At 39.5% G+C, this 20,727-nt stretch overlaps 1 protein-coding gene across 1 annotated transcript in view; it reads right to left on the bottom strand.

The window, feature by feature from the left end:
* The window catches only part of THSD7B (thrombospondin, type I, domain containing 7B), a 1,033,118-nt gene that overhangs the window by 825,579 nt on the left and 186,812 nt on the right, over nt 1–20,727 (bottom strand). Inside the window, exon 6 of the mRNA XM_006894459.1 lies at nt 13,033–13,230. Within this exon, the coding sequence (XP_006894521.1) occupies nt 13,033–13,230 (198 nt within the window). The remainder of the gene's footprint in view (nt 1–13,032; nt 13,231–20,727) is intronic.

The following is a 20,727-nucleotide window of genomic DNA, read 5'->3' as shown; positions in this document are numbered from 1 at the left end:
TTACCTGGATACTTGTCAAAACTACAAATTATTAAGCTACGTCTCAGACCCACCAATTAAAAAAATTCTGTCATGAAACCAAGCAATCCATCTCTTTACAAATCTGCCAGGTACTGTGATGCATGTTCAGTCTGACAAATACATATGTATAACAAAGAAGATGCAATGGCATTTTCTCCAGACATTTCTAACCCTTGTTTCCTATACAAATTACTAAGGCATCTAAATGAGGCCTACTTTTTTTGTACTTTCTAATATTCCACTGTATTCTTTCAAAACCAAACCCCGTTGTCCCTGCCTCAGCTCTGACTCATGGAGACCCTCCAGCGGGTTTATCATGCTCTACATCCTTATGAGAGGAGACTGCTCATCATTCTCCAATGAATCTACGGGTAAATTCGAACCATCGACCTTACAGGTCACAATACAACATGTCACTACACTAAAAGAACTTCTTTACCATTGCATTCTACAATCCAGCAAAACAAGATATATAATAGTGTAGTCTTACCCAGAGGGTCATGACATGACTACATTGTTGGTAAATAATTCTAGTCTTAGGAGAATAGCAGGTGACTGAAATTACCTAACCAGTAAAGAAATGGAATTCATTAACTTTTTTAAAAAAAATTATGTTTACACAAGAAGGACAGAAACAGTATCTTGAAATTCTTGAATATTTTCAAGTAATTGATAAATAATGACAGTTCAAAATATTGAGTGAGTTCTCAGGAGAGACAGTATCATTTCCTCTTTGGAAGGTGATTTTTAGAAATGCTCATCAATATGGTATAATCCTCCTGCATGTCTCATAGATACGCTTCACAGGTTCTGCTTCTCTGGAGAATCTAGCCTAAGACAGCATCTTTGTCTTAGTTTAATCACACGCAATTGAAGCTCCATTTCACCGGGGAACTTAAGGAAATAACAGAGAACAAGGTGCCTTTGGGTTATTCCATGGGCCAGGCAAAGGAGCTGGGGATTTATGCACCCACTCTCAATCACTTATTAAAGGCACTCTCTGGGATTGTTCATTTCCTGGCATTTCTGGCTGTATATGTAGGAAAAGCAGGCACCAGGGGCCAGAGGAATTCCTCAGGCAAATGGATATGGATAATAGCAGTTAGAAAGTGAGCTGACATGCATAGAAATGGTATTGGGCAAGGGGATCTGGCCAGGAAACAACAGTGTTTGCTACAAGCCTTTAAGTATGACTGTCACGCACAATAATGTCTCTGAATTTGTAATATTAGATACACTGCTTGGCCATTTTTAACCCTTGTTCCTACGATGCCTCTCAACAATTGGCATTTCAATTTTTCAGAATCCCACACCTTATGCAAAAGTAAGTAGGATTCTTTTTCTTTTCCCTACTCAGAATAGAGGCACATGAAAATGAATATTATTAGCAAAAAATGATAATTTAGTAAAAAAGAACATATCTCCAAATTGTTATCATTGTTCCAAAATAATCATCTTCCGAACTACATACTTATTTCCAACAAGATACTGCTTGGTTAAACTCACAGAAAATTCTTATTCAAAAATTTTTTACAGCCGCTGTGTCCTCAGTGGTAGCGTTCATGTGGTCGTGTCTCTTTAGTTGTTTGACTTACTGCAGGGCACACACCTTACTGTCAGAGAAATGACTAATAAATAATCTACTTCTGGCTCCTCTTAAAATACAAGAAAATAAGTATTGTGCTGAAACAGCAGTTAGAAAAGTCTTGGAAGGAAAGAAAAGAGAGAGAAAAAGATCCAACTAAGTAAACAGAAGGTATGAACAACTAATATGCCCATTGCTTAAAGAAAATATTTGCATGGGGAAAGTCTAATGAAGCAATGAAAGAAAAGATAAAAGGGGAGGGACATGCAAGAGGACACTGCAGCAACACTGAGAACTCAAAATCCCATGCACCTGTCAGCACGGGAATCCTGTTCTTCCTGAAATATTACACTCGTCACCAGCCATTGGTATTTGCTTTCCACAAGCACGGAATCTACCCTGAAATATCCCTGAATAGAGATGTTTGCAGAAATATACACTTACATTTTTCATAGAATGCAGGATATTATAAGATAAAGGAGTAGGAGAGTTTTCAAGGTCTGTCCAATGACCCAACAGAAATGTTGGCCCACTCTGCACTATGGAACCATAAAAGATGATAAATAGTGGTCACTTGTGAGCCACTGGGCACTCTTCAAAGAGACCTTGTGGTGTACTGCATTAACATATCACTTTTATAACCTAAAATTCATCAGCTTCGATCCACCAGATGCTCCAAGAGACAAAAGCAGGAAAGCACCTCCCATATTGATGTACAGCCTCAGATACCGATGCAACATCACTGGAATTAGAGCCTGAGCACTGGCCATTGTCCTGATATGATGAGAACACCCCCTGTCCACTCTGAGAAGATATTATCACAGTGGTTAAGTCTGCAGCAAATGCCAGTGAAATTCAGCCACAACAAACCAGCTACAGGATTGAGACAATGTTTAAAATATTGTTGTTGCTATGTGCCACAAGTAGTGACTCATAGTGACCCTATGTACAACAGCCCTAAACCTGCTCTATACTGTGCCAACCTCACTGTCTCTGACACACCTACCCCCACTACCCTAATCACTGAATCGATCCTCTCATCAAGGGTCTTCCTCCCCTACACCATCCCTCCACTTACCCAAACATGATGCCCCTCGCCCAAAGTATGTCAGACAGAGCTTTAGAATCCTTGATTCCAAGGAGCAGGCCAGCTTCACCTTCTCCAGGACAAACCTGTTTGTTCTCCTAGCAGTCTATGGTTTGTATGTTCAACTCTCTTCTCCAGCACCACAGCCCAAAGGCATCAATTCTCTTTCTATCATCACTAGTCACTGTCTAGCTCTTCGATGCATAGCACACAATTGTGAAGACTATAGCCCAGATCAAGAGCACCTTAGTCTCCTGCCTGACGTCGTTGCTCTGTACACTGGAGAGGTCCCTGACAGTTGACTTTCTCAATGCAATTCATCTCTTGATTTCCTGGCTGCTGTGTATGAAGAGTGTTGACTGTGGAGCTAAGCAAACTAAAACTGTTAACTATCTTAATCTCTTCACCATTCATACTGATGCTGCCAATTGGCCCAGTGGTGAGAATCTTTGTTTTCCTGATGTTGAGCTTCAATCCATATTGAAGGCTGCAGTCCTTGATCTTCTGCAGCAAGAGCTTCAGGTCCTCCTCAGTTTCAGCAGGCAGGGTTGTGTTAGTGGGGAAAATATCTATAAATTTAAAGAAATGTATGGGGGGCTTGCATTATATGTCACTCTCATTTTATATTTCAACTTGTCCCCTTTGATGTATATAGAGTTGACTTGTCAATAACACAAGAAAAATTTCTGTATTCCCCTTACTCAGGAGACTTGGATTCACTCACAGTGATGACAGGATACTGTTAGAGGGGTGGAAGCAAATATGTCCCACTAGTAAAAGAACCAGAAGGCAGGACACTGATTCATAGAATCTGTTATACAATTTCTTTCCTGGAAACTAATAGCATGAACTAACACATTTTGTTTTAATATAATCAGAACATTAGAAATAAATCAAAGTATGAAAGAGCAGGAAGCAAAGGTGGTAAAACAGATAAAAATTCCAAGGCAGAAGACATTCTTTAACTCACATGGTGGTGGTGGTGGTGGTAGTTTTCCATTTCAATTGCTGTCAAAAAGATTAATACATTAACCAACTCCATGTATGAGACAAGGAAAGGATGGACCTAATCAGGAAGTAGCATATGATAATCAATAATGATGAAGACACACGTCCAAGCTTCATGAAAGAAACCAGCAAAAAATTAAGGCCCAGGATCAATAGAATACCAACATACATGTTCCAACTAAAAGATGCAGCCCTGGATGTGCTCACCAACCTATGCTGAGGAATTTGGAAGACAGACACCCGGCCAACTGACTAGATGAGATCCATGCTTTTCCCATTCCCAAGAAAGATGATCCAGCAGAATTGTGGAAATTCTTTAATACTATCATTAATATGACATGCACGCAAAATATTGCTGAGGATCATCCAAAAATGGCTAGAATGGTATACTGTCGGAAAACTGCCGGGCATTCTGGCTGGGTTTTAGAAAAGACCATGTTACCAGGGATATCACTGCTGATGTCAAGTAGGTCTTAACTGAATGCAGAGAAGAAAAAAAAAGTTTGTGTTTCACCGACTATGCAAAGGTATTTGACAGTATAGATCAACTACAATTCCCACTGACAAGAATAGGAATTCTAGAGCATTTAGTTATGCTTATATGAAATTTATACCTAGGCCATGAAGTTGTTGTCAAAGCAGTGCAAAGGAGCACTGCCTAGTTTAAAATCTGGAAAGGTTTGTGTCAGGGCTGTATTCTTCTCCACACCTGTTCAATCTATTTTCTAAGCCAATCATTCAAGAATCTCGACTTTAAGAAGAAAAGTGTGGCATCATGATTTAATGAAGATTCATCAACAACTTGTGTTATGCAGAGGATACAACTTTGCCTGCTGAAAGGGAGGAAAACCTGAGATGATTGCTTTGGAGGATTAAGGAGTGTTCAATACAAATTGCATCTAAACATGGAAAAAAACAAAACTCTTCACCACTGAGCCAATGGGCAACATTATCTGCTATGCCTCTGAGAGCCGAAAAATGAATATGATGATAGGAAAAGAACTGTTGTTCCAGGGTCACTGTGAGTTGTATTTGACTCATCGGCACATAACAACAACTAGCAAACAAATCCATTTCATTTGTAGAGTCAGTTCTGGCTCATAATTATTCCCCATCTGGTCTCTGGGGCTTTAAATCTTTACAGGAGGAAATTGCCAATTTTTCTCCCAAAGAGCCTCTGGTGGATTCCAACTGGATATGTTTTGGTTAACAGCTTGATTATGTTACTGACCACATCCCTCCAGTGCTTTAAATAAGGATTCACTCCCTCACTCATCAGACTTGGGTTGGAACAGACACATAGATGATTCTCCAGTGGGTTTCAAGACTAAATCACACAGAAGGAGATTGTTCATCTTTGTACTGAGGAGTCAATGATGAATTTGAACTGACAATGAGGATCCGCATATGGGCTAACAACACAACTCACTAAGGACTGCATCACCAGAGCTCATTCAAAATAGGGTTGAGTGGTGGTGTTGTTATGTGCCATTGAATCGCCTGTGACTCATACAGACCCTATGTACATTAGCTCTGAACCCTGCCCTATACTGAGCCAATCTCATTGTCTCTGACAGCCCTACTCTCATAGCTCCAGTTACTGAGTCTATCCATCTCCTCCAGGGTCTTCCTCTCCAGTACTGTCCCTCCACTCTTCCAAGCCTGATGTTCTACTCTAAGGACTGATCCCTCCTGGCCACATGCCCAGAACATGTGAGACAGAGTTTGAAAATCCTTTCCTCCGGAGAACAGCTTGGTTTTGAAAAGATTGAAATTAAAATAGTCCCTATAGTTCTCAGCTGAATTAAACTCAGGTTTCTATAGTTCTCAGCTAAGTTAAACTCAAGAATTTTTCCATTGTCTCGAGTAAAGCCCCACACCCATGTATCCAGGGCAACAGTATTTCAAAAATAACTAACTAAAAGGCAGGGCAAACAAGCAGATGTTTCTCGACTGATAACCAATGTATCTTGTGCTTTTCCACTGCCCTGGAGTTTGAACTCATTGTATACTTAAGAATTTGTGTCACCACCCTATAGTTAAAGATCTATCTAACTGCTACATGTGCTACGTGACTGCCGCAAGTGCTACGTGCAAAAATGCTGTGTAAACCCTGAGCGAACACTGAACCAATGAATTCAAACTGTGCTTTCATCACCCAATGAGAAGCTGATACTCAGTTGTATCCCCCTAAAGTGTATAAAAAAACCCAACTTTGTCTGCTCGGGGTCGGCTCCTCTATCTCTTGCCAGAGATAAGAGTCGGAGCTCCGCAATAAACCTCTTATCTCTTGCTGTTGCATCAAGTCGGTGTCTTGGAGTCTTGGGTCTTCGCCGTCCACTCGGGACAGAACAGGACCAGCGGTTCGGGGGTCCTTCAGTTTCACCCTCTGCAGGACAGACCTGTTTGTTCCCCTGGCAGCCCACAGTATGTTCAACACTCTTCTCCAACACTACAACTCCAAAGGCATTGATCCTTTTTCTATCATCTTTAGTTATTATGCAGCTTGCAGATGCATAGCAAGTAATTACGAAGACCATGGCCTGGATCAGTCACACCTTAGTAAAAATTCTATTTCCAGGGACCCTAAATGGTCTTTTTGTCCCCCTCCAAGGAGCTCTTGTAGTGTAGTGGTTTAAGTATTTGGCTCCTAATAAAAAAGTTGGTCATTCAAACTCATCAGTGACTCCATGGGTACAAGATGAGGTGGTCTGTTATCATAAAGATTCAAAGCCATGGAAATCAATGGAGTAATTCATCTCTGACCAACAGAGTCCTAATAAATCAGAATCATAGCAGTGGATTTGTTTTTTGCTTAATATTTTAAGTATTTTTTAAGTTACATTACTATTTCATTAGTTACAAGCTCCATGGTGGCTTTACTCTGAAGGAAAGATCACATACCCATGTTCTCTGGTACTAAAAAGACACACAGGGGAACTCTGGTGGCTTAGTTAGTGGTATGAAGTTGCATTGCCAATCCAATGGCATGCAGTTCAAATCCGCTAGCTACTCCACAGGAAGAAGATGATCAGTCTTCTCTGGTGGGATTTACTGCCTCTGGAAACCCTAGAGAGGGTCAGCTATGAGTCAGTTCTGACATAAGAGTCTATGACAACAATAATAAGACAAAGATTGTGTTTCTAAGCTAATATTGCCAATAAACAACTAATGGCAAGAGAATATTCCTAAGTTGGGCAAATGATCTTCGTTCAACCACTCATTGAAAAGTTGGGTTAAAAAAAAAAGGCATCACGGGGAAAGGACATGACTATCTACTTCCCTATAGAAAACCCTGTGAAGGACCTCTCCAGAGTGCTAAAGAGCAATGATGTCAGTCTAAAGACTATGATGCACTTAATCCAAGCCATGGTCTTCTCAATTGCTTGCTATACATTTGAGAGCTGGATAATGACTAAAGAGGATATAAGAATTGATGCCTTTGACTTGTGGTGCTAGAGAAGAGTGCCGAGAATACCATGAACTGTCAAGAGAACAAAAAGGTCTGTTTTGGAGAGAGTGAAACCAGCAAGGATGGTGAAACCCTGTCTCACATACTTTGGTCATGTGGTCAGGAGTGGCCAGTCCTTGGAGAAGGACATCATGCTTGGAAAGATAGAAGACCAGCACAAGAGAGGAAGAGCCTCAATGAGATGATTTCACACAGTGACTGTGACTATGGGATCAAGTGTCTTAGAAATGGTAAGGTTGGCTCAGGACAGGGTACGGTTCACAGAGACAGAGTCACTCTGAGTTACACTCAACTCAGTGGGCACTTAACAACAACATATACGTGCATGTGTGTATGTGTGTGTTAATTTAGAAAACCTTATATCCTTTGGTTACATACATTTAGCCATGGATAATTTGGGAAACAAAAGGTCTAAAAAGCATTTAATAAAACTGAGTGATGAAAACAAACTATGAACTCTTACCAATGGGGGTAAATGTCACAAGAAACAGATAAACTATGTTTCAGAACTTTTTTGTCCCTTCAGGTATTGAAAGGAACATCAACAGTTCTGTCAATTCCTGTAACTATGAAAAGACCTTGATGATATGTGAGAGCAAAACGAGTGCACTCCGCTGCCAACCTCTATCACTAACCATTCAGAATCACATAGGAGCTGAATCATGAAAGGGTCAGCAGACCACATTTTCAACTTCTCAGTGGGAAAAAGACCACCACAGCTATCAGGAGGCCAGCGTGTACCTAAAGCCATGACTGTGGCTATTGCCCCGCAAATGATGAAAAAGTCATCCAGGTATTTAAAAAACATGGAGACTTCACAGAGCTGATACCAACAGGTATATATTGTTGTCTCTCTCCAGAGCAGCTGAGTGGGTAGGTCAAAAGCTGAAAATTAGTCATTTCACAGAAATGAGCAATACAGCTCTAGAATTGCTGCAATATGGTTAAGTTGATACCTCTACAATTACTGTAAGAGGTACAGTGCTTATTGTGAAAGCAATCACCAGCCCCGAGGCCACACTGTATTATTACACCAAGCCACCCATGGGAGATGACAAAAGGCTCATTGGCCTTGGTTCACAACTAACAAATGCCTTCCTGCTTCCTCAGCTGGAGATTAGAAGGAGGGTATAGTTATTGCTATTCTAATTTTCATTATTATTATTTTTTCAGTTTATAGAGGAATAATCTTTACATGACTCTTCTGGGGCAAAGCATGACAATAAATACATAAATAAAATAAGCTTATAGTGTATTCTGAATGATTGGTTATATGACAGACATTTCACCAGTCATTTTCTAGAATTCAGTCAAGTTTCACACTCTAAAAAGTAAGGCGTTATACTCATTATTCCCATGTCATGTATAGAATTGTGCCCCCAAATTTGTGTTTGGGTAGGCCGTGATTCTCAGTGCATTGGGCATCATGATATAATATGATTGTTACATAATAATTTCTCCACACCACACCCTCTTCTGGATCCATCCCAAATTTTTGGTAATTCTTGTCAATGCACTGTTTCAATAATTTTTAAATTCTCTTCAGTAAGATTTTACTTACGTGTTCTATCAACTATGTTGCTCAGTAATTTCTACATTTTGTTGGATCATCATTCTTTGAAAGGAGACATGTATAGATCTCTTCCAGATGGCTGGCCAGTTGCTATCTATTTTTTTTTAATTCCAGGCAAATGAGCATATTCAGAGCTTCATTCACTTGTAGAAATATTGCTCAGAGTCTATAAATTCTGGAAACCTTGTTTTACACCAGTGCCTTTACTGTCTTAGACATCTTCCTACAACACCATTGATTGAATACCTTTAGAATGATGACCATGAACCAATTCTTTGCGATACAGTGACAATGTGTTTCTTCTTTTGAGGTTTCCTGAATCGTTCAGGATTTTGCCCCTAGAATTCTTCAGTATTGCAAGACAAGGCTTAAGTCTTCTTCATTTTTTTCATATCAAGATATGTGTAATATGTAAGGATCATATGATGGTCTAACTACAGGCTTTGACACATTCATGATAACACTTTCTGTGTCTTCATAATCTCTCCTTTGGGATCTCTAGTTCAGCTCTCTTATTTAATTTCTTCTATTTGCTTTAGCTACTAGTTCTAGGAATTCTAAAACAAATTTCAGAGTCTCTTTGGACAATGATTTTGGTTTTCAATTTTTGTTTTTTTAAAGACTTTGTATTTTCTTCATTTATGTTGTTCTCTAGATCATTTCATGAATCACCTGGTCTTCAGTCATTAATGATCAGCACACCAAATTCAAATGTTCTAAAGTTTGTGTTTTGGCTCTCGTACACGTGTTTTCATTTTCTCTAGCTTCATATTTAATGTGAATATGAGTAAGTGATGGTCTATTCCAAAGTTAGCTGCTGCCCTGGTTCTAATTGATGATATTGAGTTTTTTTATGGTCTCACTGCACAAATGTAAGCAATTTCATTCCTGTGGATTACATCCAGTGTGGTTTATAAGGAGAGTGGCCATTTATGTTTTGCTAAATGTATTTTCATTCAGTTAGTCATTGGTCATGAGAAAATACTATTTTATATTCTTCAATTTTGTTCTCTAGCTCACCAGGGAACTCTGCTTCTCTAGCTCACCAGAGAGCTCTGGCACCCTAACGGTAAGAAACTGAGCTGTAATCCTGAAGGCACAGGGTTCAAATCCACCAGCTATACCAAGAAAGAAAAGACGGGCAATCTCCTCTCTTACAGTTAAATTGCCTCTGAAAACCCACTGGGTAGTCAGCTATGAGTTGGTTCCTACTCAATGGCACACAACAACAACAACAGTATTCTTCAGTCTTGTTCTCTATCACCAATGCTATATTTCCCATCAACTTTAATCTCCTTCACATTTCAACTTTTTCAACACAATTATCTAATTATTAATGCATTTTTACCCCAAGTTTGAGCCACTTAAGATTATAGACATTCATAGAAATTTTTAATATTTTCATTCTTGACTTTAGATGTTGGTGTATAAATATGACTAATCAGGCTTTCTTTGTTTGTGTATGGATATTAACTTATTAGTGACAGTATTATACTTCAGAATAGATCTGTAAATTCTGTAAATATTACTTTGAGGACTAAGATGAGTCTGACTTACAGCAAGGTATTTTGATCTGTGGTGCTGGAAAAAGAGTATTGAATATAGCATGGACTGCTAAGAGATAGAACACGTTTGTCTTAGAGAAGGTTAAACCAGGCTGATCCTTGGAGGCAAGGATTCTGAGGCTTCATCTGACACACTATGAACATGTTGTAAGGAGGGACCAGTCCTTGGAGAGGGACATCATGCTTGGGAGGGTGGAGAGACAGCGCAGGAGGGGAAGACCCTCTATGAAATGGACTGATTTAGTGACTGGGGTAATGGGGATAGGTGTGTTGGAGACAGTGAGATTGACACAGGATAGAGCTGCTTTTAGGGCTGTTGTACATAAGGTCTCAATGAGTTGCAGGTGACTCGAGGGCACATAATAACAACATTTTCAATTACGGCATCTACATGTGAAAATTGGACAGTGATTATTCATTGAAGACTAAAGAACAGTTAATGTCTTTTTGTGGTGTTGGCAAAGAATAACTGAATGTACCATGCACTGCCAAAAGAACAAACAAATCTATTTTGGAAGCCCTGTAGACAGGATGTTTCTTGAAAGTAAGGATGGCAAGATACTGTCTCACACACTTTGGGCCAGTTAACAGGAGGAGCAAGTTCTTGGAAAAGTCAATATGATTGGTATAGCAGAGGACACTGAAAAAGAGGAAGATCCTTAATTGATGCATTGGCACCGTGACTGCAACAATCAGTTCAAGTACAACAAGAGTGAAGATGACACAGCACTTGGTAATAACCCTTTCTGTTGAACATGCTGTTCCTAGGTGCTGTTTAAGTCAACTATGACTCACAGACATACTATAAACAATGCACTTGAACCTTGCCCTATCCTGTGCCATCCTCTTCATCTCTGATACACTTTAGCCCATGGTTACAGTCAACATGTCAATCCATCTTGTAGAGTCTTCACTGTAACTACCCTTTGTAACTTCTCACTTTGTAACAACCTGTAGTTACAAGTTAGAACACAGTCAATGATACCTAACATCAAAATAACACAAATGATCCCCATGATCTCATTAGCCAATTAGTTGTGAAAGGATTAGGTGCGGGAATCTTACCAGAATCCTGACCCAACTAAGACAAATCTTCACAAAGAGGTGCTTCCAAAACCTTTTATGAATCAAGAAACAAAAGAAAAGTGAGTAGGGAAAGGATGGGCCTCCATACTTCCAAGAATAAAGAGCCAGGGGCAGAGCATGCCCTTTCAACACAGTTCCCTCCACTGGGAGCCTCCTGGGGCCAAAGTAAGACTGATGCCTAGATATATGGAGAACTCCAAGGACTGCACAGAAGCTGAAAGGAGATAAGGCTTTCTTCTAGAGCTGAACAAGAGAGAAAGCTTTCCCCAAGAGCAGGCAGCTTGAATTAGATAACTTCTAGCTTTCTGAGCAGTGAAAGAAAAAAGTTCTGTGTGCAAGTCACCCACTCATGGTATTTCTGCCAAAGTAGCACTACATAGCTAATTCTACAATGCAAGAAAGGACATTTACGCAAGTTAAATCGTCTTCTTGAGGGCATCTAAATGGTGAATGGTAGAGATGAATTCCAATCTGCTTTAATTTAAAGTGCAGTTTCATGTTATCCATTTTTATTCTGGGTTTTGTAAAAAAGCTCACAGAGAAAAATTCAATCATGTATGTGTATATATATATGTTGTTTTGGAGCACTGGCAGAAACTGCAGTTTCCACAATGCAACATTACTTTTTGCACTTGCACCCTGTGTTTACTTTTTCCTATTCATCCCTCTTTCTTATCCATTCCTCAAACAGCTGACTTAGTTGTAAGGAGGTGAGCTGCCAGTCCGAAGGCAGGCAGTTCGAACTACCAGCTTCTCTGTGGGGAAGAAAAGAGACCATTTCCTTCCAAGTAATTTACTGCCTCTGAAAACCCACAGAGGGTTCAGCTATAACTCCACAGTATGTAACAATAACTTCAAAGAAAGACAATAAAAAATAATCTTTTTGGCCTCTGCTACTAATTAATTCTAGATGTTACTTCAATTTAATAAGTTTTGGTGGAATAGTACCATGGAGTATGAGATTATTGGCCAAGAAGTCAACTCTCTTAGGGAGCTCTGGTGGCCTAGTGGCGAGAAACTGCACTGCAATCCCAGAGGCATGCAGTTCAAATCTACCAGATGCTCTGCTGGAGAAGGAGGGGGCAATCTCCTCGTGTACCAGTCAGATCTGATTTGATAGTACACACACACACACACACACACACACACAAAGTAAAGAAAACTATAAGTCAGCTCTCTGAATCCACACTAAACTCAACCCACTAGTATGTGCGGTCACACAAGCCCAAGCATCCACCGCAGGGTGGTTATGAATTGGAAGTGACCTGACAGAAGTGGGTTGAGTTTTCAGGTTTTATATGAGTTTTCTACTCTTGCCCTCTACTCAGAAGTCAACCTTCCAGTTTCAAGTGAAAATCAATTATTTGAATTGAAAAATATATACATTTGGCTAATTGTAGAAGCAATTACAAGGAAAGAAGGAACAAAGACAAGTGAGAGAATGTGATAGCTCATATTGCATGCTGAACTTATGAATACTTCGTAACTTCCTCTCATTTTCTGGATTATTTTCAGGTCATTCAACAGGTTCATATGATTCAAAGCCTTGCTAACATTTTGTATTTCCTGTCATAGCATGGCAATGCAGCATTTGGTTCACACCACTTCACAACACTCTGTGTTACTGCTTCCTACCATGGTCATTTTGGCAGATGGCCTTCAGGATACGATGCCCCAGGCCACATTTTCCATGATCGGGGATGCAGATCCCTTCAGATACCAGCCATCGATAGCATATAGGATCTTCACAAGGAACAGATTCCACCAAATGAGGGCAATGTCCTGCCGGGCCTGTGGGTTCCATGAGGACATGGCGCCGTCTCGTTCTAAATCCTGAAAAAGAAAAAGAAAATCAAAGACATACTAAAAATTGAAAATGCAACCATTTCCATGGACCCGGAACCAAGCACCTTATAGCTGGCCTTCTGTTGAGTTTGAAGCTGCCAAATGCAGAGATGACTACTCATTTTTCTCCCAAGTGACTGACAGTGGATTTGAACCACCAGAGAGGCTCAGTCTTTACCTGTCAAAGCTCCCCTAACAGTGTCACAGAGTTCCATAATTTTCAGACAACGGAAAAGACTCAGCAGTGAGTCAGTGGTGAAACTTTCACTTGAACACAACTCTAAAATGTGTGTTAGCTGATGAGATTTCATTTTGCTGGTGATGGGAGGAAAAGGAATTAAACCGAAAAAGAACTAGAGCAGAAAATCTGACTTCTAAGAGTTTACAACCTAAATAGGCCAGGCATAATCAAACTGAATAATCAGTAGTGCACATTCACTCACCCAGTAAAAACACATTTTCTCATAGAAACTGCCTAAAGTAAATAATGATGGATGAATCTATGAATCTTTGGGTTTTCTGCATTTTTTGCCACTCTCTATCTCTACAGTAAGTTGAGATGCATTAACACATGGCCATACGTCTGATGTCTCTCTGTTCACAACTCCCTGCCCCCAAATTCCTTTGTCATTTCACTGAGATTCCCATTCCACTGAGGACAGAACATGTTTATATTGTCTAAAGACACAAATTCAATGTCAACAGGAGTCAAGTAGGTACAAAATGACAGAAATAGGTCAATCATAAGAGTGTAGAAAATAGAGGGCTGTGAGGTTAATTGCAGGGTGTCCTGTTTCTTTAAATGTTGTCATTAAGTTGGTTTGGACTCATGGCATCCACAGGAGTGTAGAGAACTACTCTTCTAAGGCTTCTAAGGATCTTCCATAAGCAGATCACTAGGTCTATCCTCCAAGGCACCTCTGAGTGTGTTTAAACTATAAACCTTTTGGCTAACAGCTAAGTGCTCAGCCATTTGTACTACCCAAGGTGCTTTTGCTTTCAAATGGACAGCTGTTGCCCAACTGATTTCAGGAGACAATCTGGATTCTCTGTAGCTAAATGTTCTGAATTTTGTATAAGAAGCCAGGCATTCAATTTGTTTGTTTGTTTGTTTGTTTTAAAGAAAATCTCTCTTTTCTGCCTACTGTGTGATTGGGTTGTTTGTCTTTTTCTTGTTGATGGGCTGGAATAGCCTATAAATTTTAAATATTGAATCCCTAATTAAATATGTCTCTGCCAAATACTGTTTTCAGTCTATTAGCTTCCTTTTATACTCTGGAGAAGATTTTTGATGTACACAAGGATTTGAACTTTAGAAGGGCCTATTTAACTATTTTATCCTCTCCTGGTTGTAGGTTTGTAGTTACACTTGAAAGTCCATTCACACCACAGATAAGCACTTCTGAATCTGTTCCTATCTTCTCCTCTGATGATCCCTAGTTTGGCGGTTTACCCCCACATCCCTGATCCACTCTGTTGATTTTGTGTATGGTATGAAGTGTTAACCTTGCTTCAATTGTTGGCAGATGGTTGATCAAAGAAAGTCAGATGGCCAAGAAACACATGAGAAAAAATTCTCAAAATCACTAGCTATCAGAGAGATGCAATCCGAGACAACAATAAGGCATCATCTCACTGCAGGACCAACAGCAATGTTCAGCAGGGCAACAAACAACAATCAATACTGGTGAGGATGCTGAGAGATCAGAACTCTCATATACTGCTTGGTGGGAATTTAAAATGATACAACCTCTATGGAGGGCAGTCTGATGCTTCCTCAAAAAGTTGAAAATAGAAATACCATTTGACTCAGCTATTCCACTACAGAGACTAAATTCCAAAGAAATCAGAACTGCAATGCAGATATATGTACACCCACATTTATAACAGCTTTATTCACAGCAGAGTTGGAAGCAGCCCAAGTGATCATCAACAACTAAATGGATGGAGAAACTATGAAGCATTCACACAATGGAATATTACACAGTGTTGAAAAACAATGAACGTAAACACTATACAACATGGATGAGTTTGGAAGACATTATGTTCAGTGAAATAATTCAGTCTCAAAAGGACAAATATTTCACAAAACAACTGCCAGAATAATAATATCAATATGAAGGGTAGAGAGAGTGGCAAAAGAGTAGATGGATAATCCACTGGCATGAAAGACAATCTGAAAGGAATGGGTGATAAGAAATTAAGTGTATGATAATCTAGAAAAAGACAATCATTACAAAGATCATGGTGGGGGGAATGAGGAAAAGTGTGCATGCAGGAATGAATAAAAATCAATCTCTTTGTAAATCTTCATTAAAATTACATATATATATGTAAAACATATATATGTAACAAAATATCTCTGATAAAATGATAAAACTATCATTTTTTAAATAAGTAAAATTCACAAAAAATAAATTAGAAATAAACTCAAGATCTGGGGGTAAATTTTCAATATCTGCTCCTCATGGTTTGTTAGCACTAAGACTCTTCCCACCTTTGATGGATCTTTCACTCATTATTTTACACATCAAACTCAATCAACAAATTAAATTTTTCTTCCAGAAAAAAAGAAAACAAAACAAAAAACCCAAACATGCAATCTGACCATTTTACCTAGGTGACATTTTTTTTTGTCCATTTATTCCTTAAGATTTTTATAGGCAGATAATAAGCAGAAGAACATTCACTCCTGAGAACAACAGTGAGACACTCCACCTCCACTCCAGTAAGAACTGAGAGAAAGGATAAATTGAAGCTCATTAGTGCCAAGTCAGACTGACTCAGCCATACCCCCAGTACATATCTCAGGTTGTAAATCCCTCAAGAGGAAATTGTATGTCTTTCTTCCAAAGAGCTGCAGGTGGATTGGAACCACCAGAGAGGCTCAGCTTTTGGGTTAGAAGGGCAACTTCTTACCGGCTACTAACAGATAACAAAGCCAGATGACATCTCTTTCACAGTTGGTCAGGACAATATATCTTATTTCCCACTTAAGATAACTGAGAAGAAAAAGCTAAAATCTCAAGATGTAGCTAAGAATGATTGGCTTCTTTTCAGCAGCATGGCCCAGGGTACAAGGACACTGCTAATACAAATAATTTATTTTAGCCACAAGAGGGAGTCAGGTGTCCTCAGAACTATGCAGACCTGGGCACTTATTTCAGATACGCTTTGGGACGTGTTTTATTGAGATTCACTTGGGCTGGGGTAACCAACATCCTATTTAAAGGGAGGGGGTCGGTTACCTACCTGCAAGTGTCATTCTAACTGAAAATTAAAGTCAGCATGACTGGGGAAAGCAATCAAAACAAACCCAAAAATCTGTTCTATACCTTCTCATCTACATCTTTTATTTTTAAAATTTAGTTTGTTTATTATTTCAATGAACATCTACACAGATTTTGGAATTCCATTCATTCATTGTTGCACCCTTCTCCGCGCACAAACCCCTCCCCCCCGTCCCGTTTGCTCCTCTCCTTGAAAAGCAAAAGAAAAACTCCCTCATTGGTACACAATCCCCCCACGCCTCCCCAAACCCCACCCCCTAGCCCCAAATATAATCCACTCTGCAACCCTCATTGTGTATTCCTACGATAAAAATAATGCCCTAAAATATAATACTTTTAGACTATTCTCTCCCCCATAGACTTCAATGCTGTAAACATGTTTCATCCAGTTTTTCTCAGTCTTACGCCACCCCAATGCCCAGTCTATTCTACAACAGTGGCACCATATAGCATTTGTCCCTTTGTGACTGAGATACCTCACTCAGCATTATGTCCTCCAGGGTCAACCATTTTGAATAATATTGCATGAGTTCCTTGTTCTTCAATGCAGCATAGTATTCCATTGTGCGAATATACCACAGCTTCTCTACCCATTCGTTTGTTGATGGGCATTTAGGTTGTTTCCAACTTCTTGCTATTGTAAACAAAGCCGCGATAAACATGGGTATACATATATCTACTTGGATGTCATTTATGGTCTCTTTAGGGTATATTCCCAGTAGTGGAATTGCTGGGTCAAATGGTATCTTTATTTGCAACTTTTTGAGAAAGCGCCACAATGCTTTCCACAGTGGTTGCACCATTTTACACTCCCACCAACAGTGAATAAGGGTTCCAGTCTCTCCACAACCTCGCCAGCATTTGTTGCTTGCTGTTCTGTTAAATTTTGCTAGTCTTACTGGAGTGAGATGATATCTCATGGTTGTCTTGATTTGCATCTCTCTCAGGTCTAGGGATTTTGAACATTTCTTCATGTGCTTGTTGGCCATCTGAATGTCTTCCTTGGTGAAGTGTCTGTTCATATACTGTGCCCATTTTTCAATTGGATTATTCTCCTTTATCTTGTTGTGGTGCTCGAGTATTTTATAAATTCTAGATATAAGTCCCTTGTCTGACATGTAAAGAAAAGCTTGGAAAAACTTTAGTAGTCCTCATCCACAACATAAAGAGTCTTCTCAGTATTATGAAAAATTTACAACCAGGAGAAGATAAAATAGATGAATGGGACCTTCTAAGAATCAAATCCCTATGCGCATCCAGAAACTTCTCTAACAGGATAAAAAGGGAAGCCACAGACTGGGAAAAAGTTTTTGGTAATGACCTGTCATCTACATCTTTTAGTCAAAAATAAAATATGCAGAAAAATTCCACTTCCTTTGTGGACAACCTAAAAAGACATGGGGAGCAGACAGACTCTGAACCATTCCTGATGGCCACAATGACCACCATCATGACCACGTAATGACCTAAGCTCTTGCTGCCACACAACTCCAATTATGTTTTTTCTTACACACAATGTCAATATACCACTTATTCTCTTAGTTTTGTTCTTATTAAGTGTTTATTTAAGGAAGAAATAGTTTGAATTCACATAATCTATATTTGTATTACTTAACCATAGGCTCAGAGTTGAGCAGAGAAAAACAGCAGTCTTTACTGAGGGATATTGGGGTGTTCTGTTTCAAGCAGCTTATTGTCATTGAGGTGCACATGCAGTTCCCCTCTATAAATCGAATTGCATGCAGCTCACCATAAATCTATAGATTACATCTTCTCAGTCAATAAATTCTTTCTGTCTTTCATTTATGGTGCCCTTGTCCTAACTCTAACTAGGATCAAATCGCAACACAAGCTCAGCATGAAACAATACCTTGGATGCTCCTGTTAGCATTTTGCTTTAATCACACATTGGCATTCTTATTGGCATTCTTGCCTGGGATAGACATCAGACATCCCCAAGATGCTTCTCTCCTAAAAGAAGCCCAGCAGGCACGTCCACAGCAGCTAAGTCCAGGCAACCACTCACCCTCATTACTGACTTCCATATGAATCAGGCACTAAACCAGATGTCCTCAAGTTGATTGTAACTCATGACAACTCCACTCATGTCTGAGCAGAGCTGTGTTTCACAGTTTTCTGTGGATGACTTTTTAAGAAGTAGAATGGCCATGCTTTTCTTTCAGGGGGTCTCTGGATGAACTCAAATGTCTAAACTGTTAGTAGACAAGTGCCCTAGCCATTTATATCACCCAAGGACTTAATCAGTAAATATTTTGTATCAGTAAACATGCAGATCACTGCACTGCCCTGTGGGGAGACACAGGAGGAACAGAAATTATAAGTCCATTCTTCACAGAGTATGCACTCTGCCAAGGGAAAAGACAGAAGCATTAAATAAGCACCTACCCTATTACCTAGCTATGACAAGTACTTTATTTATGGCATGCAATATAATATGTTCTCAAAACAATTTCATAAATTACTTCTCTGATTTTACATTTGTGGAAATTAAGGGTCTGAGATAATTACTTCTCCAAGGGCATATTAATGTTTTAAACAAATGTGTATAAAATTCAGTTGAGGTCTTTCGGAGCCATTGCCTCCTCATACAAAGAGTTAAAGCTAGTGCTTATGTCTATTGTATGCTAGCCCCACTTTAGAAAGCAGAGCACCAGAAAGCATCATGGGTTGCTTCATTAGACTAAAGATACATAGATCAGACAGGATAATTTGGTGCACAAGAAAGCAGGAAGGAGCTAGAGTAATCCCTTCTTGACCACACACTGACTTTCTGTGACACTCTGTTTTTATCAGTCTTTTCTCCCCGTGAACTTCCACTGGATTTAGTGGATAGTGCACTGGACATAATGCCATTACTGGCTGTCAAGCTGAGTCAGGCTGATGCCATCCTCATGTGTGCAGAGCAGGATTGTCCTTGTGGCGTTCAAGACTGTAACCCTTTGTAAACAAATCACCAGGCCTCTCTTCTGAGGTTCTTTGAAGGAGGTTAGAACTGCCAACCTTCCTGCTAGCAGTCAGCATTACATTATTTGCTTCCAAACTTTTCTTTCATCCTTAATAGAAGCTCAGTGGCAAGAAGCTGCATTATAATCCCAAAGGCACACATTCCGAATCCACCAGGTGTTCCGCAGAAGATGGATGGGCAATCTCAACCTGTGCGATTTACTGCCTCTGAAGATCCGCTGGAGGGTCAGTTTTGGGTAAATTACAAATTGACAGTACTCAACAACATCTCCTAAGTAGTGAGACCTCCTTTCTCTCCCTACTGGTCACCAGTAATAAACTGTGGTCACCATCCTATCCTAAATATTTAATACTGGGGTGGAACAACAACTCACTGCTGTCAGGCTGGAACTGACTCACAAAGGACCCACTGGCAAATTTCAGAAACAGTTACTCACAAGGCAGCCATTGGCCGTCTTTCTCCAGAGGAGGATTCGAAATGCCTTTCTCTGCATGTCAGTTCAACTCCTTACTCACAAGCTCACTAGACTTTGCTAAATACATTTATTCCATGTTAAGTATCCCATTTACTCTTATCTCTTCTACCTCTGCTTGTTGGGTTAAAAATTCCAAGTCAAAACACCTGACAGTGTTGAATTTTTGATGTCAACTCTTCAAAAAAAAAAACAACTGCTATTCCTGTAGGAGGTAGTAATTATAATATCACAACATTCTATTATGACTATAGAAAATAAAAAGACTCATCTATGGGGTCATTTGGAGAATGAGGGCCCCTCAATGGCCACAGTAAGACATGGGCACAACATATGCAAAGACATGGGCAAGTAATGAAAAAGGGGGGGGGGGACCTGTTAGCATAATCATTACCTGAGAAAAAGCAAAATTATTTTATACATTTCTCACTAAAGATAAATCCTATATGGAAGGATAAAAATGAACATTTCCCCCACTATTATTGTTATACTACATCTGTTGTTGTGAATATTTTTCTTTTTTTGAGGCTTGAATTTTTTATTCATTTCTTTTAGTTGAGAAATTCCAAGAGTGTTCTTCGATTTTGCTTTTCTACCTCTAGGGTTTTTTCTTTTTTAAATTTTTTTGTGTGTGATTTTAACTAAAGTTTACAAATAGGTTAGGTTTTCATTGATTCATTGATGTACATTTTCCTTGCTTCCCCCCCCCTTCTCCTTCCATCACCAATGTACTTTTT

This window comes from Elephantulus edwardii, unplaced genomic scaffold (assembly GCF_000299155.1).
Source record: "Elephantulus edwardii isolate Elephantulus edwardi_28Jun2011 unplaced genomic scaffold, EleEdw1.0 scaffold00143, whole genome shotgun sequence".
Lineage (NCBI taxonomy): Eukaryota > Metazoa > Chordata > Mammalia > Macroscelidea > Macroscelididae > Elephantulus > Elephantulus edwardii.
Note: the sequence above shows the minus strand (reverse complement) of the source record. Positions and strands in the feature narration are given on the sequence as shown.